A 21,561-nucleotide genomic window follows, 5' to 3' on the forward strand; every position below is an offset into this window, starting at 1 on the left:
CTCTTCAAAAGTTTTTTTTGAAGGGGGGTGTTTTTTCTAAGATATGCAGCCTAACAAAACTAGCACATACCTCGATTTTTCTTTTCTTTTTCCCCTGCAAGTCGACATAATAATTACTGACATAATTACAAGTGATTATTCTCCACGGAAGGAAACGCAGCCCTGTTTAACGGCATGGTTAGCCCGTAAAAGTAGGCTCTAATGTGCTTTAATTTACCAGTCTCTTTGCGTTTGCGTGCGCACTGGCCATATCTGCGCGTGCTCGGCCCAGTGTTTAATATTAGTTATTGTTTCGGGATGTCTTAGAAAAGCTCCTGTACTATAAAGGGAGCGGTGACGCGCCAGTCTCTTCTGCGCGCTCAGATGTGGGTTTTTTGTTTTTTTTTTTTGGGGGGGGGGGGGGGGGGTTGCCTTGTCATGTGTGGGGGGTAAAGTTTTGTGCGGAAGGCGGGGGCGCGGCTGTGTAGTGTGGAGGCTCTGGGCAGACTGGTGGTTTCAGGGTGTCAAGAGTCAGTTCTGGGCGAGCGCAGCAGAGTGCATGAAGGAAACCGGGAGCAGGGAGAGTTGGCGGGCTTAAACTCTGGACTGTGCGAGCAAACCTCACCTGCATCTTGGAATCTCTCTCACCCCCTGTCTCACTTTTTGGGAATAGTGGGAAGCTTGCTGTTCCTTGGGATGGAGCGTGGATGGGACGGTGTTTCATATGCTGGGATGTGTATTCTGGGTGTTCTGTCCGTGCTCTCGTCGGCGCTAAACGGAGTTTGGGGGTTTAACTTTTACGCAGAGCATCCCACAGTTTATAGGGGACCCGATGGAAGTTACTTCGGTTATGCTGTGGACTTCTACCAAGCTACCGCCGACAGCAACACGTGAGTGGCAACATCAGGGCTGAAGCTGTCCTGCAGAAGTTCTTCTTAAACTGTACCTGTACAAATTCAACACATTGCCTAACACTAATACTAATAAAATAATAAAGAAAAAGAGTGATGGGGGGAATAATGAAAATCCATGAGCGTCATTATCTGTCTTACCTCTGACAGATTAAGGAAAACAGAGTAAAAGGACCTGCCATGTATGAGAGTTTATGCATTGTTTGAAGAGTACATTGTCTTGCATATGTCTTGGTTTTTCTTTTGCCTATTAGGATCAGTGTGCTGGTTGGGGCTCCCAAAGCCAACACCTCCCAGCCCGGCATCGTAGAGGCTGGAGCCGTTTATTACTGCCCCTGGCCTGGGCTGCCTGAGAGCTGCAGACAGATACCCTTTGACAACTCCAGTGAGTTACCTGAAGCCTGTTTTCTCTCTGTCTTTCTCACTGACCTGAATAAACATGAGGTAGACTGCTGGTTTCTTTGCAGTAAATAGAAAGGATTACCCGTTTGAGCTGGACAAACCGTGAACCTGTCACAGTCATTGTTTCATGAGTTCTCATATAAGTGTTTTATTTAATACCAGAGATGAAATTGAACCATCATTTATTTCACTTGTAATAATTCCTTTTAGAATCATAGGTGGCCCCAGATGTTACTGGAATTGAAACCACTGTTTTATGACCTGTGTGTGTCTGTTTAAGTTGGCGCAAGTGTTATTGGATGAAAAGAGAGAGAGATGAGACATGTGGGTCTCATCAGCTTCCTGTAACAATAAAAAAAAGGAAAAAAAAGTATGGCAGGTTTGCTGGTGGATTTCTTCATCATGTTGATTATGGTATCCAGTATATTATCAACAGTGGTGTCCAATCAACTTTTGTTGGTGGGTCTAATGTTTCTGACACACGCTTCTCTATCTGAGTTGGCATGTGTGTGTGTGAGAGAGAGAGAAAGAGGGAGAGAGAGAGGAGGGGGTAAACTGAATGCACATGGGAATTTAGTTTCCCTTCGGAAGAAAGGGGGATTGGGCGAGGTCTGCTTTTTATTAGATCTTGAAAATGTAACCGTCTCCTTTCCCTCCCCTCCATCAGTCTGTCCTTCTCTCTCTCTCTCTCTCTCTCTCTCTCTCTCTCTCTCTCTCTCTCTCTCTCTCACCTATTACAAGGACTTCTAACATCTTTGTGATGACCACAAAAAGTGAAGTGGTGAAGCAACTGGCTTATCAGTGCAGTGATAGGAGTAACTCTACTCTCTTGTAGTGTTATGGGCAGATCTAACATATCCAACAGGATCCAGAGAAAGATGTACATATATAAACAGCAGATTGTAACTGAATTAACATAAAAACCTTCAATCCATAAGAAAAAACCTTTGAAGATGAAGCTGCAGTTGGAAGCCATACTGCTGCAGAGATCGTATATCTGTCATATTATTATACCACAGTGTGACTATGACTGGATAATTTATCAACAAGCAGCTGATGCGGAAATGCAACTGCTGATAGCTGATCAGCTGATAAAAGCACTGCTTCAGTGTTCTGCCTGAACTACAGCAAGGCTCCATGAAGATAAAGACTGAGATGTTTTGTTTTCTCTAAAGTTAATTACAGTTATTTTTCACCGAGGGGGGTTTAGTTTTAATTTGAAGTGTTTTGGGGGTTAATTTCAGGTTTGAGGGACAGAGGCATAAACTTAGTGGAACAAATTTGTGTGTGAAGTCATGTGTGCATCTTTCCACTACAATGGGGGGTTATGCACAAGTTGATTGATGACCGTGGCCACTGTGGATATTTCTAGAGTTACAGCAGACCCATTCTTACAGGTATAAACCAGACTAGGTAGGAGGCACATGCATACACACACTGATGCACACTGTACAAAGTATCCGGAGCAGAGTGCTGAGCATCTGTGTGCACTTGACTGGTTAATGTCCATATATCAACTTCACGTGCGTCTGATTATGCGTGTGCATGGTTTCAGTGACATTATGCAGATGTGTCAAGTCATGCCAGTGAAGTGAAGTGAACAGGAGAGGGGATGATATGCTATCACAGATTAATGATCGATTGGATGTCCGTGTGAGTTAAGAAGTCTGGAAAGTAAAGCTGAATACTCCACTGCTTCACGTCTGCTCTGCTGATGCATTGCTACTCAGTTTACCAGAAAAATGATGTTTTCATTTAGAAACACTTAAAAATGATGAATATTTTTGAAATTCTATTTTCCTTTTCCAAGAAGAGATGTAGCTAATGTTCACAATCGCACAAAATACATGCACATCTGAAAGCAACACCTCGCATAACCCGATCGTGGTTTTATGCTGTGAAGTTAATCATTCAATACCCTCATCCACTATTACTCAGGCTTTGGGAATAAAAGTGGCACTGATACATAATTGAACCTGTATTGCCAACACTGCAATGTTAATGATTACAATCCTTTTTAAAAATACACACACACACACACACACACACACACACACACACACACACACACTCTCATATATATATATATATATATATAATCTACATTATATATAATCTACATTATATATAATCTAAAATCAATCTTGACTTTAGCTGGCAAACTTGTACTGTACATCTGGTTGTCTGTAATTTTAGTGTGTGCTTGCTAAAAGAAGGTGTTTAATGAAGAGAGGTCTGCACTGCATGGTTGGACTTTATTAACACTGAAAACTACCTACAACAGAGCGAAAACAAACATGTACACACACTAAACGCCAAGTCGACACATAATTGTAATCTCAATGGGGAACCATGTCCATGTGCGCTTTGTGGGGAGGGGGTGGGGGCGCTATGTATCTGTGTAGGGTCAGAATGAGTCTCTTAAGTCTTGTTATTTTTTATGAGCTTTAACTTAAAAACGAAGTCTCTGTAGTTCGACAAATGTCTGTTTGTGGGGGACAGATGTTGTTCTGATGTGTGTTATTGGTCTGTTTATGATGTTGCTGTTTGTTCTTTATTGTATCTAGGGCAAATGTTTTCTGTGCTCACAAGCAGAGCTACAGGCAGCCTCAATGGTCAATATCTCAATATCGCTTTTACTGCCATCCATTATACATTATATCTTTTCTGTACTCTTACGATACCCTTTATGTCTTTATTTTTTTTCTCTCTCCAGATAACAGAATGATTAAGGTAAATGGTACCAGAGAGCCTCTGGAGTTTAAGTCGCACCAGTGGTTTGGAGCATCGGTCAGAGCACACAGAGGCGAAGTGGTGGTGAGTGGAAATAAAGTCAGATATTATCTGAATCGTTTAACTTATCCCACACAGATTTTCCCCCTACATTCCCCTCTTTTCTAAAGAAAACTGATGAAATCTTAACTGATTTCAGATCAAGAGGGAAGGCGCACCAGCAAGTAGCTCTTCATGGTGACCATATTATAATAAGTCGTAAGTTAATAAGAATATCTAGGGTGATTAACTGGTGTCAGGGGATTCAGGTACAAGGGCACTACAATTTCATGCAAAAGCTGCAAGATTTTTTCATAAATGGAAATGACAAAGTTCCATGTAATGGCGTAAGAGCAAGCATTCCTCAGAAATATATCACACTCTGTCTGGTGAAAAGAAATTGTCACCATCAGGGTGGGAGTACAAGACACCGCCTTTGCAGACTTCCTGTGGCCAATTTCTCCATCATACCTTCCAACATAACTGTTAAACAAATCCAGGTGATTTGAGGAGTTTGGCACTCGCGCAGTGTCACACAGTTTTTGGTTTTTTGTGTATTGTTGCGACGCTGCTGCAGAGCACTTTGTTCTTAAATGTATTTCCTGTAACTGTAATGTCCTTTCTGTTGTGGTTGTATTTATCTGGCAGTTGCACTGACAGAAAGGGAACTTCCAAATGGATAATAAACAAAACTAACTATGGCCGTCATTTGTTTTTAAAACCGGAATCAAAGTGGGGTTTTTTTCATTGGGCAGGCATGCGCTCCTCTGTACCACTGGCGGACAGTGAAGATGAGTGGGGAGAAAGACCCAGTCGGGACCTGTTATGTAGCCGTCCAGAACTTCAGCGCCTACGCAGAGTACTCGCCATGCAGGACCAGTGAGTCACTCTGCAGCCCTGTCTGGAAATGTTTCCATCAACCTGTTGTTCCTTTCATCCTCTCCTCCCTTTGTTTTCTGCCTCTGCTATCAGGATAAACAGAAAATTAACCACGTCGCGTCGACCAGTAAGACACCACGATATCACATGACGTATACAAAGTGCATATTTTTCATTTTAGTGGACAGGAAAAAGCTGATGTTCACTAAAATTTCATAAAAACTTGCATTCATCATCTGTGATGTTGTTGCACCTACAGATAGCATTTGGTTTAGTTTTGGTTTTGAGATATATGCCTGAGATTTCCAGCACGTATATAAAATGAGCTGCTCAGAGCAAGAATAATCCTCAGTTTCTCTCCCGTGACCATCACAGTCAGGATTACAAAGATATCTGAAAACCCAGACGAACAAAACAAAAACCGTGTGCGTGGCGAGGTCCGGGTAGGGAAGGTATGGAATTGTGCTTCCAGAATAAATCACTTTCTCTGATGTTTTACAAGTTGCCACAGTAACCTGAAAATATATCCGTCACTAACAGTTTATCAGACTCTCTCTGTGGCCCTCTTCTTTCTGTCATCAGTTCTGTAAATGGAATTTATGGGATTTTCTTTTTTTCATTCTCACTTCCTTCCTGTGATCTCTCTCCCCCTGTGCAGCGATATGAGCCGGCATTAAAATTTGATAAGGAGAAATGAAGGCTATCAGGTGGCACATCATAAACAGCAGAGAAAACCTAGCCTTTGTTGTCCACACATACACAGACATTCATACTTGTGCTCCCTCTGGTCGTTGGTTCAAAGCCGTAAACTCAGCTCTTCCTGAGGAGGGAACGACTGTGCCCTGTTTTACAGGGGAAGTATTTCTGCGTCGTGTTTCTAAGCTTTTTCTTTTTAGTTTTCTTTATCTTAACATGTATGTGCAACCATTCAAGCGCACTTATAAACAATGTGTTAGGCTGTAACACATTGTTTATAAGTGCGCTTGTGTAGTTCCGCATCATTAAAGGTCACTCCAGGGGGCCACTGAGATGGAGAACAATTTATGATTGGCACATGTTTTGTGTGTTCATGCGCTGTTAGATGAAGTAATTTAAACAGAAACACACACATCAGTGGTTTTACATTTTTATGTATGCCGTAAGTGCTTGATTATCTTAATTATCTAAATATTTATTTTGACAGTAGGTTGTAGTTACATGGTTTCATCTATTAGAAGCTATGATTTTGGCACAGTTGAATACCAGGAAATTGTCTCAAGACAAAAAAAAGTACCAATTAATTGTTGCATTGTTGGAATTTTGTCAGACCATTCAACATTAATACAGCAGAATCACAAATTCCCTCTTTTTTAATTCTACTTAATCCCTGTGAAGACTTGTGCCCTGCATTATTCCCAATGAGACGGTAAAATGCGGTTTGTTCAAAAAACCCAAAAAACACTCCTACTAGAGCTGCACTGTGTGTAGGTCTGCGTGCGTCCCACTCCACATGCATTTATCAGTATTTTTCTTGCAAACTTGATGACGAGGCCCCTTTGTGCTTAAGAAAGTCAGTGGAGAACCATGAACTGTTCTTCCCTCCTGTGTGGGTGAGACCTAATTGCCCTCTCGCTCTCTCTTCAATCTCAGGTAGTTTCTATGTGCAAGCCAAAAGTACTGCCCTAAAATAAGTAAGATATTCCTTTGAGCGCTTCTGTTGTTTCAGTTTTTGCATGTGTGTTCATGTTGCTTGCAGATGATCCAGACCCAGAGGGACAGGGATTCTGCCAGGCTGGTTTCAGTGTGGATTTCACCAAGGTATAGACTGGAGCGGCAGTTACCCTTTATTACCCAAAAACCTCCTGCACACAATTTGTCGCTTCTCAGAGTTCACGCAGAGAAGACTCCCATCAAAATTTATGGGCAATGGGAAGATCAGAGAGCATTTGTCCCTAGAGAAGCCTCCACGCCCGATGTGACCCATCGCCTCGTAACACAATAGACCAGGCACACATAAACACACTAACATATACACACGCATTCTTTCACTGTATAGTCAGTATGAACCTTGACCTTTCACTCATGGTCCGGCCTTACCCTCCTTACGTACAGGAAGCTGTCATTCTCTTCAAGATGTCAGAAGGCAGCGGGAATCATATGGGCACATTCACACAGCTATACACATTTTATAAACCTCTAGTCACACTTGCACAATTTATTTAATAACAATTCCTCCAATATGACTAAGCCTACTTAATTGTATTTATTCCAGGAAGGAAAGCTGGTGGTAGGAGGACCTGGAAGCTTTTACTGGCAAGGTAACTGAAACAGCAGTGTGTAAACCTTTGTTTGCTCTCTCTCTTGCAGTGATTTCATCAGTGGGACAGTGTTCAAATCAGAGAAAAGAATGGAGATGAGTTTAGCAGTCGGGACAGCCCACCTACACACATATGCACACTGGACACACTTTCCAAATCTTACCTAAGCGAAGGTGGAAAAAAAATGCGTCCCTTTCTCTGCAACCCTTTTATATTCGCTTTTCCTTTCCTCCTTTTTTTTTTTTTACTTAATGCGTCGCTCTGTCTGAAACGGTGTAACAGGAAGTTGGTGTTTGGGCTCTGTAATGAGCTGATCAGGGGGTAATGGAGTGGAGGACCTGCCCCTCTGCTCCTCAGAGGAGCTTGGGGAGCTCTGAGGGGAGAGGAAGAACCTCAAGCCGAGGCAGCAGGGTTGAGAAGGACAAAGGAAAGGGGTGGCAGAGAGAGAGAGCAGACAGGACGGCCTGAGTGATAGAGCCCGGCGATGGAGATGACAGAGAGAGAAGTGATGGAGTATGTTGATGAGAGTCAGACACAGAGCAAAGAAGCAGAACGATTTATCTCCTTGATAAAGTCAGAGCTGAGGTCAGTCAGATTGCTGGATATGCATGGGTAGTCTAAGCAGAGGGATGAAGTGTCTTAATAGGTGTAGACACAGCTTGAGTGTGTCATAGTTAAGCTGGGGAAGTGTAGCGGTACTCCCCCTGCTCCAGGTGTTACAGCGCGTGTGTGTGTGTGTTATCCAACATTGTGCAGCTGCTTGCAAGGAGAAAGGACACAATTATTCATCACTTGAACAAACTCATTTCTCTTTGCTTTCTTTGTAACCTAATGATCTTTGACCTCTGAGGCACATCAGCAGCTTAAAAAAAAAGAATAACGTAAGACATAATGTGTTTTTCAAAAAAGAGAGAAAGGAAATAGATTCATTTTTTTATTCAGAGATACAATGATTACTTATTGTTAAATAATGAATGCTGTGGCATAAAGGACTGCACTAGACAGACATCATACACACCCTAATGGACTGCTCTCTCTCTCTCGCCGTGCCCTCAGCACTGGCACGGCAGCCTGCCTCCAGTTAAAACACTTCCTCCAAATGTTTATAAAAGCACTCAGCCTGGATTTTATGGCCTCTAATATACAACAATTATCTTCAGCCTTCAGCTTGATTCATCCTCCAACAAACTCACATAAAGCCTTGTTATCGCTGAGTGAAAAATAACTCGAAATTAGCAGCACTGATTTATGCATCTCTGTTAACAGTTTATCTCCTCAATCAGGTTGTAGTTTAATAATGAGTCGACACGGTGATATGAGATAAAGCCGGCACAGTGTGTGAAGGAGAGGGAGGATGAAGGGCTGTGAGAGGAGCTGAGGGGAGGGTTAAGAGGGCACATTTCCCTCCCCATCAGTACACACACATTAAGGAGGATTTATGGAAGGCTGAAGGCGGCCAGAGATAAAATCATTTGTTTGTCTGACCTCTTGTTCTACAGCAGAGGAAGGGTGTTGTTTGTGTGCGCACACCTATAATTCAGAAACCTTGTGATGGAGAGGGCAGCATTCTTCTTGGGAGTTTTTAAAGGCGTATTGGCCAAACGTATCAGCTTTTTGTTCTGCAAGAACTAAGATGTGTAAGTGTTTCTGCCTCTGAGAGGATTGTGCGCTGTCTGTGTCTTTCATGTGGAGCGAGCCGTCCAGCTCCAGCAGTTATCTGCAACAGTGGACATCAGGGCTCCCTACACGGAGTCTGAGCTTAAACCGCTGCCTATAAACAGATGTGGCTTTCAGATTGATTGTTTTTCTCCATCCGTGTGTGTGTGTGTGTGTTTGCAGGTCAGGTGATGACAGCAGGGATAGCCGAGATACTGAATGGCTATTCGTTAAAGGCAGTGCTGAGACAGGTTTCAGGAGAGAAACACACAAGAGCTGCTGAAGACACACACGACGACAGCTACCTTGGTAACATGCATTAACAAACACACACCCAAACTTACATTCAGGTCTATAATTATTTAGACAGTTTTTGTAATTGTTGCCTCTGTACACCACCAAAGTGGATTTTTAAATCAAACAATCAAGATTTAATTAAAGTTTAGAGTTTCAGCTTTAATTCCAGGGGTTTAACAAAAGTTTACTATTCATTCTTTAAGAGTTACGGCCATTTTTATACACAGTCCCCCATTTGCAGAGGCTCAAATGTAGCTGGACAGCTGACTGACAAGCAGGTGAGGTTGTTCTCACATCATTTTAAGTTAAACAGAAATTAAACGCAAATTGTTAAGCTTTCTTTTTTATCTTTTCAATGAAACTCTTAATATGAGGTCCAAAGAGATACAAGTAAAGGAGGCCATCATTCGTCTAAAAAGGAAAATAAACCTATCAAACAGATAGCAAACGCCCTAAGAGAGTGGCCAAATCCACAGTCTGGTACATTCTTAAAAAGGAGTGCACTGGTCAGCTCAGCAACACCTTGAGGCTTGAATGACCGCAGAGGTAAACATACTGCAGGATTCTTTGTTTGGTTAAGAAAAAGCCCTTCAAACACATCACTAAAGCAAAAACATTGTGTATTTCTGATACTTTGCAATAAAAAAGACTTTCATGATGGAAAGTCAAGAGGCTTTGCAACATAGTGCAAACCACTCTTTACACTCAAGGACAAGAAGATCCGATTTGACTGTCAGATGACATTTAAAAGACGCTGAACATTTTCAAAGCAAGACGAAGGAGAGAAACAGCTCATGATCAGAATCCTACCACATCACCCGTGAAACATAGTGGAGGCAATACTATGTTATGGGCATGTATGGCTGCCAGTGGAAGTGGGTCACTATTGCTCATTGATATAACCACTGATAGAAGTATCATTATAAAATGTGAGGTGTGGGGGCTGTGCTCTCTGCTCTGAGACAAATCCAGCGAAACTGATTGGATGAGGATACTAAAATGTGCAAAAGTGACCCAGGAGTTTGTCATGGCAGAGAAATGGGATATTCTTCAGTGGCCAAGTCAGTCACATAATCTCAACCCTACAGAGTGTGTGGTTCATTCTGTACTTCAGGCAGTCATTGACTGCAAACGATTTTCATTGAAGTATTAAAAAACCTTCATGTTTTAAATTAGTTCATTTTCCCTGTTACATTTGAGCCTCTGGAAATGTCGGAATACTTATGGACCCAACTTTATGAACAAATCATAACACAATTGATAATATTAGACAACTGCAATTGAATTATAACCACATGTGCAACTGATTTCTCCGTAGGTTACTCTGTGGCAGTGGGAGAGTTTACGGGAGACTCAGAACAAGGTGAGAAATGCAAGAATTCATTAGATTCGAGGAACCTCCTGAGAACATCGGCAGTCTCTCCTGCAGCGCCGTCTAAAACGTTGCATGTTTGCGCTTTCTCTGAGCGATAGAGAGTGGACAGCTGTGTGACTTTGCCTTTGTCTGAACTTAGCGGCAGTAATTAAAACTGTCTCTGTACGTCTGGGTCATGACCCTGAGTGGACAGGACTTCAAGGACTACTGATAAAGGGCTTTCCTGTCCTCCATTTGGAGTGATTAGAATGATTATTGGCAGACTCTGCAAACCTCTTCATGTCTAGAGTGGGTCCAGAATCACGTCTGGATTTGAAATATTAGGTGAAAAAGCGCTCAGGCATGCACATATTTGTGTTTTATAAAGGATTTGCAGGTGGGGAAAAGTGCCTTTGAATTTATCTTCAGCTTTTCAAATGTGTGCTTTTTAGAGCCAGAATAAATTCATAGAAGTTATGAGTACTAGAAATGTACAAATCCTTTCATTTTTTAAGTATTGTACCGCGTAGATACACTCTGGTATATAATCGTGGCTTCTCTTTAGGTGCTGCTAAAGTTCTTTTTGATGCCATAACTTTGTGTGTGTTTCAAACGGGACAATTTCAACCAAAACTAAAAGAAAACAAAATGTTTCCAGCCACAGTGTCACCACATCACTTTTTAAACCAATTTTTTTTACTTCCTCTTTAAACAGCGTCACCACACGGTTTCACGTTAGCTTTATACACCCCCCCTCCCCAGTGTCGCTTTGCTAATCAGCATTTAGTGGGATTTTTACGGGACAACCTTGTGTTTACATACCCCCATACCAACCCTGCAAAGGCCCTGAACCGCCTAAAGCGCAACACATGTCAGAGAGTCTTAAAGAGAGCCTAAAGAGGTTACACATGCCTGCTGATGCACTGTGTTGTGGTGCAAAGTTTGTTGTGGTCTTGTTCCCTAAACCCTCTTCAGACTGGAGAACTGGTTGTAACTGGGAGCTCTGAGTGAAGATGAAGCTGAGAATTACTGGTTAATAGGCCCGCGGTTCAGCCTGTTGAGTAGAGCCAGAAGGCAGGAAGTGGGGACTCTGTCTTCTCGCTCTGGGTGGGACCCTCAGATCGTCACTTTAAGTTCACAACACTGCACTCATCAATCAATACACACGCAGAGCCCGAGCATCCAATCACTTACTTTGTTCTCTGCGACACTTGGCTGTGAGGTCGGTGGGGGTTTCAGGCTTTTGAGACAAACCTCTGTCACTTTTTCCCCCACTGTCTTTTCCGCTGTGCATCTTTCTCGCACCAATTTGACTCTTTGCTTTATTTTTATGTTTTCCAGAGCTGTTAGCTGGAGTCCCAAGAGGAGCGCAGAACTTTGGATATGTGAGTATGGACGGACAAGCCAGTTAGAAGATCGCAGTTTCATTTAGAAACAACCAACTGAGAGACAAAAGAAAAATGAAACAGTGGGAAGTCCAGCAAATATAGATGCTTATTTAAAGTATGTTAAATATTTGAATAAGAAGAAATATCATATGCTGTAGCCTTCACAGTCACCAGATCTTGAATCAACTTATTGCATATGTGGGATTTTTGACGCTTTACTCCACCATGACCAAACACTTTTCAAAGAAATATCTTCGAGAAGAGTGATGTTCATTCAGTTGAGTGCCAGTGACTTGTCGACAGATATCTTAGATATAATTGGCGGCTCGGTAGCCTAATAAGACATTTCATGCAGATGTTTCCTTTAATTTGTCTTGCATCTGTATTCCATCTGCATGTAAACTTTTATTGTGAAGATGTGTGAAAAACCTGCACTCAGACACAAACATGCAACATGAAGTCTTTGAAATTTGTCTGCTGACACAGAAATCTACTTATGTTTGCGCGTATGCCAGTAAACTTTAGTTTGCCTCTTTTTCTTGTATGGGAACTTGTCCCCGGGGCTCACTGTGTCAATCCTCCGTAATGACACACAGCTTCTGCTGCATATGAAGGCCAGTGGCCCCACGTAACCCCGCTAGCCCTCTTTGACACACAAATACACAAACACACGACCTGTGACAGTGTGTTCCTCATCCCGACGTTGTAGTTGCTGCAAGACTGTCCCTTGGTGTACAGACTGGATGCCACAGAGTAGGAGGATGTAGCTGGTAATTGGTGCAGTAGATGGAGTGATGCAGGTAGACCTGACAGTGGAGTAGCTGTCAGTCCTGATCAGAATCTCTCTGCAACATATTTGACAACTGACAGCAAAGGAAAATGAAATCTCAAGTTGTTGATTTAATATTTCTTTTTACACGTCCTCATCCGTCTGTGTTCATAAGTCTATCCCTCTTTAGTACGTCTCTGAGACATGTGTGATTGGGTCAGCTTGTATCCTCCACATGTGAGGGTGTGTGTGTGTCTGTGCATGTGTGTGTATGTGTTGCCTCCGGCTCCCTCCATGTGGTTGTTATTTCAGTTCTTATGAAGGAATTCTCAGCCTTCCCCCCCTTTCCTCCATCTCTCCCTGCAACCAGGGTTAAAAGGGGGGGGGGGATGAGGGGAAAATGGTAAAAGCACAAAGAGGATGGTGGTGGGGGCGGGGGGGTGTTCGGTTAAATAAAACAGTTTTTTTATGCGGTTTCTGACTTTTTTCCAACATTCTTTATGTGCCTGTTTGTCAGACTGCTCCGCCGTGTTTACTGCTCGTACACTAGGGGGACAAAGCTCGGTGCCTTATTAGTCATGTCTGCTTGCTTTAGGTGGCGATGATCAACTCCACCAACATGACGTTCATCCAGAACTTCACAGGGGAACAGGTAGGGCCATCAACACATCACAGTCTCAGACTATCACATATACGAAGCAGCGTATTTGAAATTAGTATTAGATGAAAGTCATGCAGCTTTGTCGGGGTTTGGTTAAAGTGCTGTAGCCTTCCTTCCTTGTCTGTCCATCAGATGGCCTCCTATTTTGGCTACTCTGTGGCTGTAACTGACTTAAATGGAGATGAGTAAGTAGAAAACATCTCGGTCTCTCCAGATGCTTACACTTTCTATTCTATGTATGATCACTAATTCTTCACCCTGCCCTCCCAGGACAGATGACGTGCTGGTTGGAGCACCCCTTTTCATGGAAAGAGAGACGGAGAGCAAACCCAAGGAGGTGGGCAGGGTATACCTGTACCTCCAGCTGGCTCCACTCACTTTTTCTGAACCTGTCGCTCTCACCGGCACCTACACTTTTGGACGCTTCGGCACAGCTATCGCACCGCTAGGAGATGTCAACCAAGATGGATACAATGGTAGGTCTGAGCCTTTCCAAGTAAAGGAGAAAGGGGAAAAAAAGATAAATTGACATGGATTAACTTAATCAGAAAAATGAAAAGATACAAGTAGAGCTATAGAAGGGGACAGATATGGAGAAGGGAAAATTTGTTTGATTATATTTTTCCTAAACCTGAATGAACCTTCTTTTATGGGCCAATATTTTCAGGTTAACGTGATAAAAGAACAAATCTTTTTTTCTGTTCCTGTGCTGTTTGCATGGTTATGTCACTGGCTGAGGAAATGCTATCAGATGCTGCTGTGTGAGAAAACCTAAAGTTCTCCTGCCAATCAGGAAGTGTAGTGATGAAAGGTTGTCCGTGTGAGTGGTGTCTTCCTGTGACGATCCGCCAAAGGCCATGTGTCTATGTGTGTCTGAGTTATTTTTAGCTCACCAGATGTGCCCTGAGATAAAAATCATCTGGGAGTTTTTGTCCTGCAGCCCGGAGTTCATTCCTCTTCGATGTTTTTGTTTTATCCCCATATTGATTGTACAAATACAGCCACACACACACAAATGCACACCATGTAGCCTGGAGCCCAAATGTTCTGCAAAACTAAGGCTTGTTGATTGCAGCTATAAAAAAATTGAATGAATGAAGGCGCATCTAAGCCTCCCATCACATCAATCCCGCTGAATTGTCCTTTATTTATTTATGGAGAGCATGTGTTAATGAGCCTACCACGCCTTTACAGTCATTAACCATTAGATCAATAACCACTGGATCAATACTGATGGTTTTTCAGACTAGAAATGTAAATAACATCTGCTCTCTGTTAGCGTGCAACAGTCTCTGAGGGGCACTGATGTGACCTAAGATCTGCCTCCTGAAGTGCCATGGAGACAAAGTACTTACTGAGAGTTAATCTATTGAGTGCACATCCACGTCTGTGCACGATTTCATTATTCAGTATTATAGTGTAGAATCTCAAAGGAGGGACTGTGATCAAGGCTTTCAGCGGCTTTTCTTTGCTAATGTCAAACCCAAACCGTGGACCATACCTGTGCCCTCGTGTGTCCGTGTATAATCAGAAACAGACCGGTTTCTTTCTCTCCGATGAGCTCTTCCACATCATGATCATCACTCCATTTCCAAGATTCTTCTTAAAAGTGGAACCATACCCATTTTGTCTCATCTCCGTGGCTTTACTTGCTGTCAACTGTCAACACATTGCAATTTAGCTAATTTCATTTTCCATGTGGTTTCTTTTGTTTTTCATTTTTATCGGCCAACGCTGTCAGTATTTTTCACAAAGTGTCGGGCTGTTTTTGTCTGAGAAACAGTTCTGTAGTTTTGGTCTCAGTGATCACAGTGGGTGTTCAGTGGGTGTTCTTGATGCTCTTCTTTTTGCTGCACATTCTGAGATGTTGTTGAGCAATGCCCATGAGTGACTTTCACATTATGTGAAGACTTTTTAAAAAAAATTTCTTAACTCAGCTATTCAGTTATGTACACATACCCACACATAGACATACAGACTCTCACACAGGCTCATATATACACTTGCACACACACATGGTTGCATTTATCGTCTCTACCCCACAATCTGCTTCATGTGGAACTAGTTGTTTAGACTGAGAGAGGGGGGGTCCGGAGACAAACAGGATATCTCGAGGTGCTTGGACAGCTACAGTGCTAATGGGTACTTTAATACAGGATGGTGTGACACAGAAATTTAGAGGTAAAACAATAAACTCAAATCTGCTTCTACTTCATCTGCACAGGAGCTTACTGTATCCGAATGCTTATATCTCTTTCTTTGCATTTAGATCCCCCTTTCCTTTACAGATACTTACTTCATTAGTCACACCTTGCTAGTACCGAGTTGGTTCTTTTTGCCTTCAGATCTACCTTAAATCTTCATGGCATAAATTCGACAGTCTGCTTAAAACATTCCTCAGAGGTTTTGGTCCATATTGACATAATTGTATCACATAGTTGCTGCAGATTTGTCAAGTACGTGGTGCAAATCTGCCATTTCACCACATCCCAAAGGTGTTATATTGAGATTTGGCAAGATGCTTTCATGTCTATGCTTTCATGTTGTTTACAGCAGTTTTTGTAGTGGAAATCGAGACTCGTCAGACCAGGCGACGTTGTTCCAGTCTTCTATTGTCCGGTGTTGGTGAACGTGCTAACTGTAGCCTTAGTTTCCTGTTCTTAGCTGATGGAAGTGGCACCTGGTGTGGTCTTCTGCTGCTGTAGCCCATATGCTTCAAGGTTCAAAATGCTGTGCATTCAGAAATGCTCTTGTGCATACCTTGGTTGTAACGAGTGGGCATTTGAATTGCTGTTTCCTTCCTATCAGCGCGAAGTAGCCTGGCAACTCTCCTCTCACCTCTGACATAAACAAGGCATGTTTATGTCAGAGTGTGGGAAAATCTCAGTATATCAGCACTTTCTGAAATACTCAGCCAACCATCCTAACCAGTGCTAACATCCATACTATGTTCAGAGTCACTTAAATCACCTTTATTCTCCATTCTGATCACTCTCAGTCTGAACTTCAGCAAATTGTCTTGACCATGTCTACACCTAAATGCATTGCGATTGGCTGAGTGTATATATCTACATGTCTGAAGATATTTCTAAAGGAAAGGTTAATATTTTGGTGAACGATGTGCTGATTTGCTTTCCTCTTGAGAGTTAAATCAGAAAATATGTTCCAGAGTAACAAAATACAACTACCTACTTTTTACACGTTACACTTAGAGTACAATATTTCATCCAAGACATTAACCGCTAAATGCAACAAGCTGTTTATGCACTGTTTTAGAAGTTTAAAGCATACGGTGGTAATGACTCCAATTTAGAGAGGCAGGTTTGTTTACATTTAGCCAGGTTAACTGCTATGCTCCGGTTTTCATCTGGCCTCTCACCCAGTGACAGCTAAGATAGGCTCCATCCCTGCCATAACCCTAAGCAGATAAGAAAACGAGTTAATATTCTTTTCCTCTGTTTCCATGACTTGGTACCTTGTTCCATTTCCTATTTAAACAAATATTTCCCATGCTGAGCATAACATAAACAGTGTTTATAGAGATAAGGATAGATAAAGCTGAGCCAAGATTAAAAATAAATTTGTAAAAAAAAAGTAGAAAAACAAACAAAAAAAGACGTAAGTAAATGGCCTAGCTGCCATGATCGCTCAGTTTATGACGGTCAAGCTCTTTTCCTTTCCTCTTTCCATTTCCTTGTACCTGTATAATTTCCTTTGCTCCCGTCTCAAAGGGACTTTAACCCTGTTGATGTCTAAACCATGCATATGTGTGTGTGTGTGTTGTCATCCTTCAGACGTGGCAGTGGGCTGTCCGTTCGGAGGTGAGGAGCGTGGAGGGAGAGTATTGATCTTTAATGGCAACAAAGACATATCCACACAAGGTATGACGCTCAGCCAGGAGCTGAGGGCGGCCCACGCCCCAAGTGACAGTTTGCCTGGATTTGGATTCACTCTGAGAGGAGGCCAAGATGTGGACAACAATCAGTACCCTGGTAAATACTCAACAAATCGGCCCGTCTCTACTCAGCTCCCCGCGTTATAATCAAGATTCTCTCTCAGGCTCGCATTCTTTCGCTTCTCGACTTTCCTTCCAGCTCCTCTCATTACAGCCTTCCTCCTCTTCATTCTTAACCTCCACATTTCACCGTTCCCCCATGCACCCCTCCACTACCATCTCCATGTTCTCCCCATTTTTGCTTTCCTCCTTTTCTCTGGTAAAGTCATCAGAAGCGGGTATAGGGATTTGTGCCATGAACTTCTGCCGCATCCATTCTTTAGAGATTTACAGTACTCGAGTAGGAGAGAAGACATGAGAGTGGGAGAAAAAAAAAGAAGCACAATAACACATTCTCCTCATGTTCAGTCTGCCAGACCTACAAGCCTCTGTGTATAACCTCAAAACTGTGAGCAGACAAAGCAGCATTCAATCAACTTACATGCAGCAACTCCCTAGCCTTTTTTGGCACCTTCTTACTATACCACACACCTTCACCTTATGTCTTCTGAAAATAATGTCAAAACTAAACTGGAACACACAGAGACGGGGCCATTTGGAGGTTTTTGTAGAACACACAAGTTTCTAGTCCACGAAAAAGATTTGAAACAAAGCAGGTCTGTAAAACCACGCTTTTACTACCTAATTTTCTCCCCAATTTGGAGCCATCCGGCTCTCAGCATTAATTTTGCTTAAAGCTTCCACAGATTGGGCTGAAAATGAGAATTTGTTTAGTTTCACCTTTTGTCTTTGCCCCCTCCTACTCCCTCTTTGGCGGTTTCCCTTTTCATTCTGCTGCAATAACAGATTTCTTCATTCCACAAACAGGATACAAAGGGAAATAATAACGCGCAAGTTCACATGCATGGCTTGTGATCAGTTTCACTGGCAGCTAGCAGAGTGTATGTTGAGCACGGGCCAGGCTCCAGGTCATAGTTAGACCTGCGCAGACCCACTGCAAATCAGAGATCAGAATTAAAAACAGTGTACAATAAATACACACACAGGAGTTACAGGTTAAAACTGGCGGAGGCCCTTTGGGAGGAGCACGCAGAGAAGAAACTCATGGGTGGCACAGCTTTCTGCCAACACACACACAAACGTATAAACACGCGCGCACACAGACGTGCAGGGCTCGTGTCGTCTGTCATTAGAGAGCTTGCTGACGGAAGTGAGGCACACACACACGCACACGGTGTGTCGTTGGCAGGCTAGTAAAGTCACACTGTTCAAAGGAGCCTGAGACGTTTGATCAGCATTATGAGAGGACTGCAAAGGCGTCTGGGAGGCCTGCTACAGCTGCCATGCGCTCTCATTGTGATTAAATGTCATTAGTCGACCACAGGAAGATGGATGATGACTGTGCTCCAGTTTTATGGATTTTTATCTTTAAGAATCATTTCAGATATTTGTCTTTGGATTTCAGATCAAGCAGCGTGGAACTAAACGAAAGGTAGATAGGACAAAACCTGAAAAAGCAGGCGGTACAGGGATCAAAATAACACACACAGCTCACTGCTTCAAATCAAGCTTCATTAAATCACAGACATATCTGATTTTGTGCAAAACGGCCGGGGTCAGTTGTGTATCACATTGCCTTCAAATGCAATTTTGGTTTCATTTAACAGGTTAAAGGCCAAAAACCCACAATGTTTACCCGACAGTCGCTCTCGCTGAAAGACTTTTTGATTCGTGTTTATTTGGTTGGAAAGTGCAAAATTGATTAAAGGCCTCCAAATCAACTCTAATATTTGGCGCCCATTTTTATTCTCATTTCATGCATGATACAGGGCCTTGGTACAGCCACTCAGTCTAGCACAGGTTAACCTTCCTTCTAAGTAACTTTCCTCTGATTGGCTGCCCCTCTCAGGGTTTTTTGAACAGCAGGTGGGTGGCGCGTCAGTGCCTGAGATCACCGTATTAAGGATTTAACCTCTCAGTGACACCTCACGGAGCCTAGAAAGTAGCAAAAACTGCCTGAAACAGAGCATTTAGAGTAATCTGAGCTTTTGGCACACCGGGATTACTATCTCTGACGTGTTTAATATAAACCACCTCTCAGCACTGGGTATATATGACAAAATAAATAAAAGCACTAAGTGTGTAATAGGTGCAATTTAAACAAAACCTGCCATACTATGCAATCTAGAAATAATCCAGGCAATTATCCTGCTCTGTGGTGTAAAAATAGTGTTTCAAATGTGTGTAATGGCTGGCAATTTATTGAATTGTCCTAAAACACCACACATGAATCCAAGAATGAGGAAAACCTCTCTCTGAAAAACTACCTCTTTTTCCACTGAGAGCCACTGATCTTTGGCATTTCATCATCGTGTCCGATCCCCCGCAGCTTTCAGGGCATACATCCACTGACAGCTTGACAGTCTGTCTAAACTCTGGATGGAGGTTGTGTTTTCATAGCCCAGGATGGACACCATCAGCTAGCAGCTCAATTACCGAAATCATACCTGCACCTAGAGATGCCCTCGTTGAGTGATGCAGCCTGCTCGTGTGTGGCTATGGCTCAGTGGGTCTCTGTACACACACCAACCTCAAATCAACAGTGGTGGGCAAGCTTTCCTGTGTATACGGAAATGGAAATGACATGGAAAAGGAAAGTAGGCCGTTGGTTGATTTAGCTCCGGATGAAGCCATGTGCAAACTTAAACTCTTAACCCTGAAGGCACCCTATCCTCAAATAAGCCTCATGTCATGCGTCTTTTTTAGCAAATGCAAGCATTAAAATAAAACAGCCAGCTGATGACATGAGTGGAGTTACATTTTCCAGGTTACATAACTGCTACAGTTGGATGGGCTCTCCCTCTCACCTCCTTCTCTGTTTCTGCTAAAAAACACACCTTCTTCTGATGGCTTTCACAGATTGTGATTTAAAAGCCAAACATCATCCTTTTCTGTCTACACCTCACCTTCTTCTGCTTTTCCCCCTCCGTTCCCAAACTCCAAAATACCAACATCTTCACATCCGTCCTCATTGTAGCATTTTTAGTATAACACACACACACTTACATAGTGACATAGCACACCCCAGGAGAAAAGAGACAAGGCCTAAATGTTTAATGCTGTGGTGTCAGGGGGACTCTGCGACTGCAGCCAAAGGCAGAAACAGATGTGCCTCACTCAGATTCAATTAGTCCCTTTCTTCTTAAATACACAGGAGAGGAGTGGCACAGCAAATGACAAGCGAGGGTTACAAGACTACACTTCCACTTGCTTCCATCCGTTGTCCTCATGCAGCAGGTTACCACAACACGAAGGGGCTGGTAGTTGATATTAGTGCTGAAATAGTCAGCTGATTAATGATGCTATCAGCACAAAACTGATTAAGTGTCTCTCGCTGTTTGTCTTTACAGTTTTGTTATGATATATCAAAGAAATTCTAGATGGAATCTGAGATGCTGCAATTTTTCCACCGTGGAGATTTGAACTTTTGCCCTTATACCCAACCATGGAGACTAAATTATTTAAAGGTCCAACATTAATAAACTAATCATAAGAATAATAAGAGATTAATTAATAATGAAAATAGTCATTTGCTGTAGCCCCCGTGGCCTCTCGCTGTGCAGTCTCTCTCAACATCACACGGCTTAGGTTTCTGCTGCATCTGGCAGCGGTGGCTTGCATCCATTAAGTGCCTCTCTTCAGTTTCACATTGTTTTAATCAGCTCTCGTGTGTGTGTGTGTGTGTGTGTGTATATGTGAGTCCGTGTCGGCGTGCGGCTTTCATTGGTATGTGTCCCCCGACCGCAGCCATTAAATACCGGCTCCATTTTAAACTTTGAGAGCCAATTAAAAGTGTGTGTTCATCACAAATCCCATGAAAACAAATAAAAATCACATATAGATGAAATCTGGTGCTGCTTGCAATTAGGAGTCGTTGCTACGCGGGCTGTTGGGAAATGTTGCTGTTTAGCGAAATGTGATTGTGAGCTTTCTAATGGCCCTGGAATGCAGCGTGGGGTCCCTGTCTGACAGCACAAACACACAGGGAAAGCACACGCATGACACAGTCGTGCAAACGCTGTTTGTGAATTTAGTCTGAAGAGGGTCATGTGTGAAAGGCAAAGCAACACGATATCAGAATATCAATTCTATATGACAGTCTGCGTGTGTGTGTAGCTGATTTGTGTGTAGTTGATTTGAGAAGTCTGTGTCTGATGAAGATTGCTGGAGACCTTGAAATC

At 42.7% G+C, this 21,561-nt stretch overlaps 1 protein-coding gene across 1 annotated transcript in view; it reads left to right on the forward strand.

Moving 5' to 3' along the window:
• Nucleotides 1–675: 675 nt before the first annotated feature.
• Nucleotides 676–21,561, forward strand: part of itga8 (integrin, alpha 8) — a 40,995-nt gene continuing 20,109 nt past the window's right edge. Inside the window, exons 1-13 of the mRNA XM_085365716.1 lie at nucleotides 676–869; nucleotides 1,145–1,275; nucleotides 4,009–4,109; nucleotides 4,820–4,943; nucleotides 6,679–6,740; nucleotides 7,195–7,240; nucleotides 9,080–9,205; nucleotides 10,512–10,556; nucleotides 11,889–11,932; nucleotides 13,300–13,356; nucleotides 13,498–13,550; nucleotides 13,636–13,841; nucleotides 17,160–17,357. Of these exons, the coding sequence (XP_085221842.1) occupies nucleotides 676–869; nucleotides 1,145–1,275; nucleotides 4,009–4,109; nucleotides 4,820–4,943; nucleotides 6,679–6,740; nucleotides 7,195–7,240; nucleotides 9,080–9,205; nucleotides 10,512–10,556; nucleotides 11,889–11,932; nucleotides 13,300–13,356; nucleotides 13,498–13,550; nucleotides 13,636–13,841; nucleotides 17,160–17,357 (1,387 nt within the window). The remainder of the gene's footprint in view (nucleotides 870–1,144; nucleotides 1,276–4,008; nucleotides 4,110–4,819; nucleotides 4,944–6,678; nucleotides 6,741–7,194; nucleotides 7,241–9,079; nucleotides 9,206–10,511; nucleotides 10,557–11,888; nucleotides 11,933–13,299; nucleotides 13,357–13,497; nucleotides 13,551–13,635; nucleotides 13,842–17,159; nucleotides 17,358–21,561) is intronic.

Source organism: Diplotaxodon limnothrissa, linkage group LG11, assembly GCF_057381915.1.
Source record: "Diplotaxodon limnothrissa isolate DT_005_m linkage group LG11, D_limnothrissa_male_GT1.1, whole genome shotgun sequence".
In the NCBI taxonomy this organism is placed as follows: Eukaryota; Metazoa; Chordata; class Actinopteri; order Cichliformes; family Cichlidae; genus Diplotaxodon; species Diplotaxodon limnothrissa.